The sequence below is a fragment of the Pinus tabuliformis genome, chromosome 6 (genome assembly GCF_031772625.1).
Source record: "Pinus tabuliformis cultivar Carrire ecotype Pingquan chromosome 6, CPIR1, whole genome shotgun sequence".
Taxonomy (NCBI): domain Eukaryota; kingdom Viridiplantae; phylum Streptophyta; class Pinopsida; order Pinales; family Pinaceae; genus Pinus; species Pinus tabuliformis.
Window position 1 is genome coordinate 209,903,389 of NC_142292.1, and position 3,772 is coordinate 209,907,160.

Below are 3,772 nucleotides of genomic sequence, written 5' to 3' on the forward strand. Positions count from 1 at the left end.
GCTCTTTGGTACATATATGACATTTAAAATTAGCCTACATTTCTATTTTCTTTCTTTTTCTTTTAAAAGGTTCTTAATAGTGTCACCTTGGAATTCAAACCATGCTAACTCTAAGCATGTACACAGGTCAGATCAATTAACAAAACTCACTATCGTTTGAAGTGCATCAAATAGTCATATATGAAATGTGCATAAATTTAATATGCTCTTTGGTACATTGACACCTCGATGTAAGGGTGATAATGAACTTTAACACAATCCAAACTCATGTATATTCGATTCCGTATATTATAATAATGACAATTATCTAAAGCATTTTGTGTATCTGTCATTTATTTACATATGCACTTTTCACCAATTTTAACAAAATTGAAATCAAATACTCTAGTTAAGATTAAGGTAAATTTGATAATTGTGAAAACTTAATTATTATTAAAATGTAAGTTTACAACAATTTCAATTTAGATTTAAATAATGTTCTGTTTCAAATTTAATACATAATTTATTCAAAAAAAATACTGAATATTAATTTTAAAATGTTTTAATAAAATTAGTTTATTTATATTATATTTTTAATAAGTAAATTTAGGTAAAAGTTTTACTAAATATATTTTTGTTAGTGCTTATTCATGTTAATATCAACTATGCTCTTTGGTACATTGACACCTAAATATATGAAATGTGCATAAATTTACTATGCTCTTTGGTACATTGACACCTCGATGTAAGGGTGATAATGAACTTTAACACAATCCAAACTTGATTGCAGACCTGCAATAACATAATTTTTAGAGAGATTATACATTAACAATATTTTTTATGCCTCTTATAAAAATAATAAACACATCACCTCAATGCTTCAATTTCAGCAGTAGCATCATCCGTGATGAAGGCAAGAACATGCCAATCTGGTCGCTCTTTGTTTCCAATTGCAAGTAAGGCCAACATCCATTTAGAAAGATCAGCTATAGTGTTGCGTGATGATATCACCCAAGCTATTGGAACCCCATTGTGATGTTCGTCGAAAACCATTAAGGTGTAAAGTTGATACTGCATTACAAAAAATATGCATAATTATATTTATATAAGATACATGCATTAATATGAGGTTAAATAAATGAATCGGATTTAGGATAAATATGTACTCACCCCATACTTATTTGTACTAAAGGTTGAATCCATTGAGATAATATTATTGTGAGAGTATTTCAGCATCATTGAACACATCCACTTTGTTTGTATGCCTATGATAAAAGGGATATTTTCAACAAGATCTTGTTTTTGGTAGAAGAAAAAACTCTCTGGGTTTTCCTTGTACCAACACTCCACACTCTTTGGATCACTTTGATCTTTAACATACTCTAGCCTTATGATATCATTGTAAATGTTACTTATATCTTTTTTTGTCATGTAGGTATCTCGAGGTATCCCTGTGTATAACTCACCTGATCCATCCTTCACATCAGAGATGAACTTGTCCCATATCATTGTAACATTAAAACCTCTTTTAACGAAATGTTGGACTGTAGATCGCATATGCCAACTTAAATGTGGTGCATAATTGAATCTCATGGACCTTCCGATTGCATCTGTCCCATGACAAATAACATTGGATTCATCAATATGTCTACATGCAGTATATATTATTACGGCATCATCTGGTCTCATCACAAGTCGTCGCACAAAGAAGTGACATTGGCAACCAACTTTAATACTTTCGTGTCGATTGCGGGTTGTCTTTGGATCTGATGATGCACTCCTAATTCTCCTTGTCGACTGTGGACCATATGAACACCAATAACTGTACGTAAAAAAATTACTGCAAATTAGATATAATATTTATGCATATTGAAAAAATTACACATATCTTGAAAAAGCATATAGAGACTCACACACTGTACTCCAAGAATGTTGAGTAATTGGTGACTTTGATATCCTCTATTTTGTTACTTCGATGATTCTTAAGAAGAAATTGAGTGGGTGCACTTTCATTTGATTCCTCTCCACTTATGAAATCATCAAGTCGACAATATGGAATAACTGCAACTTGGTCCCCCTCAATCTCTGTCCATGTTAAGTCTTCTGCTGAAAATTGTATCATATCTTCCGGGTCTTCAACTTCCAACTCGTTAATCCTCCCCCACTTATTCATTCTTAAAATACCTATACAAATTGCATTGAAAATAATTTAGTTTGAGTAAATAATATGGTCTTGATCAATGCATAGCGTACTAAGCATGGAAGTCTCATTTTTTAGTAAATATTTTATACTTTTCATGTAAACCACTTTGGGATTAAGTAATATTCAGGGGATCTTAGATGACATTGTACGATAACTAAGATCATAAGAAATTGGGTCATTAATAAGCTTAAATATCTCTGACAAATTTAGACTAACCCATGCATGACATATGAATTCTTTCTGGACGTGGGGCCACCATGTTATTGTCGAGGGGCGACTTGTGATGAGTCGTTGCGCTGGAATTGGTCAAAGGGAACTGCCTAACACTGACACATAAGATGGTGCATTAATGGGTCCCTTCAAATAGGGATGAAAGGGAGAGACATAAAACCTGTCCCCAACAAACCCCCAATATCAAGAGTAAGTTTATAGGATTTTGGCGATCCGAAAAGGAGGTAAAAAAATGGATTCAACAAAGGTGGAGGCCAAAAGGGCATATAGACCTAAAACTGGGAGCCAAAGGCTTTTTCACAGTCATCTTTGCGAACCTAGAGGATAAAGAAAGAACTTTTAAGGAGGGACCATATTTCATGAACAATGCATGACTGTTTATGAGACACTGGGAGGACAGATACAATCCGGAAGAAGAGAAAATACTGGCAGCCCCCATATGGGTTAGACTGTTCGGATTACCAATGGAGTTCTGGGATCCTGAAATATTGGAAGGGATTGGCAACTCGATCGGAACCTTTGTAAAGGTGGCAGAGTCAACCAAAAGAGGGAAATACACATCTTATGCAAGGATTTGTGTGTATATGAACATAGCAGAACCCTTGCCGGAGTCCATAGAAGTGGAATACCATGATGAAATATGGCAGCAGCCCATAGACTATGAGCACATTCCCTTCAGGTGCAGAAGGTGTCATGAGTATGGACATCTATTCAGGGAATGCCCACAAAACCGACAAGAGGAGGCAACAAAGAATCTGACGGAGGAACAGGGGAAAGGAGAAGGATCGGAAAACGATGAGAGGGAATTCCAAGGTTAATAACAAATGAACAAAACAAGGCTCTGATGAGGGCAGTAACCATGGAAGAGGTAGAAGAGATCGCGATGAATATGAGCAAGATCAAGGCACCAGGACCGGATGGATATACGGTGGAATTTTATCAGGCAGGGTGGAATTTTCTAGGAAAGGAGGTCTTGGAGGCTGTAGAGGAATCAAGAATGAAGCAAAAGATATGGCCTGGTATAAATTCAACCTTTTTGACCCTGATCCCTAAGAATAACAATTCGGAGGAGGCGCAAGGTTTTCGGCCAATAGCATTGTGCAATGTCATCTATAAGATTATAACCACTCTAATAGCGAAAAGGTTGAAGCCATTACTCCCGAATATAATTGCACCAGAGCAAACTGGCTTTGTGGAGGGTCGCCAAATACTTGAAGGAATAGTAGTTACTCAGGAAGTGATACACTCCTTAAAGACGAAAAAGCAGAGAGGGATGATGATGAAGTTAGATTTGTCAAAAGCCTATGATCGGATGAATTGGAATTACCTCAGAGCGATTCTTGGAGCATATGGATTCGA

At 35.7% G+C, this 3,772-nt stretch overlaps 1 protein-coding gene across 1 annotated transcript; it reads left to right on the forward strand.

Moving 5' to 3' along the window:
- Positions 1 to 2,793: 2,793 nt before the first annotated feature.
- LOC149258195 (uncharacterized) lies at positions 2,794 to 3,231 on the forward strand. The gene has a single exon (XM_089405777.1). It carries the CDS (start codon positions 2,794 to 2,796, stop codon positions 3,229 to 3,231), a length of 438 nt encoding a protein of 145 aa, XP_089261903.1.
- The last annotated feature ends 541 nt before the right edge of the window (positions 3,232 to 3,772 follow it).

Coding starts and splice junctions, on each gene's coding strand:
- LOC149258195 (XM_089405777.1), top strand. CDS start 2,794: ATGAGACACTGGGAGGACAGATACAATCCGGAAGAAGAGAAAATACTG.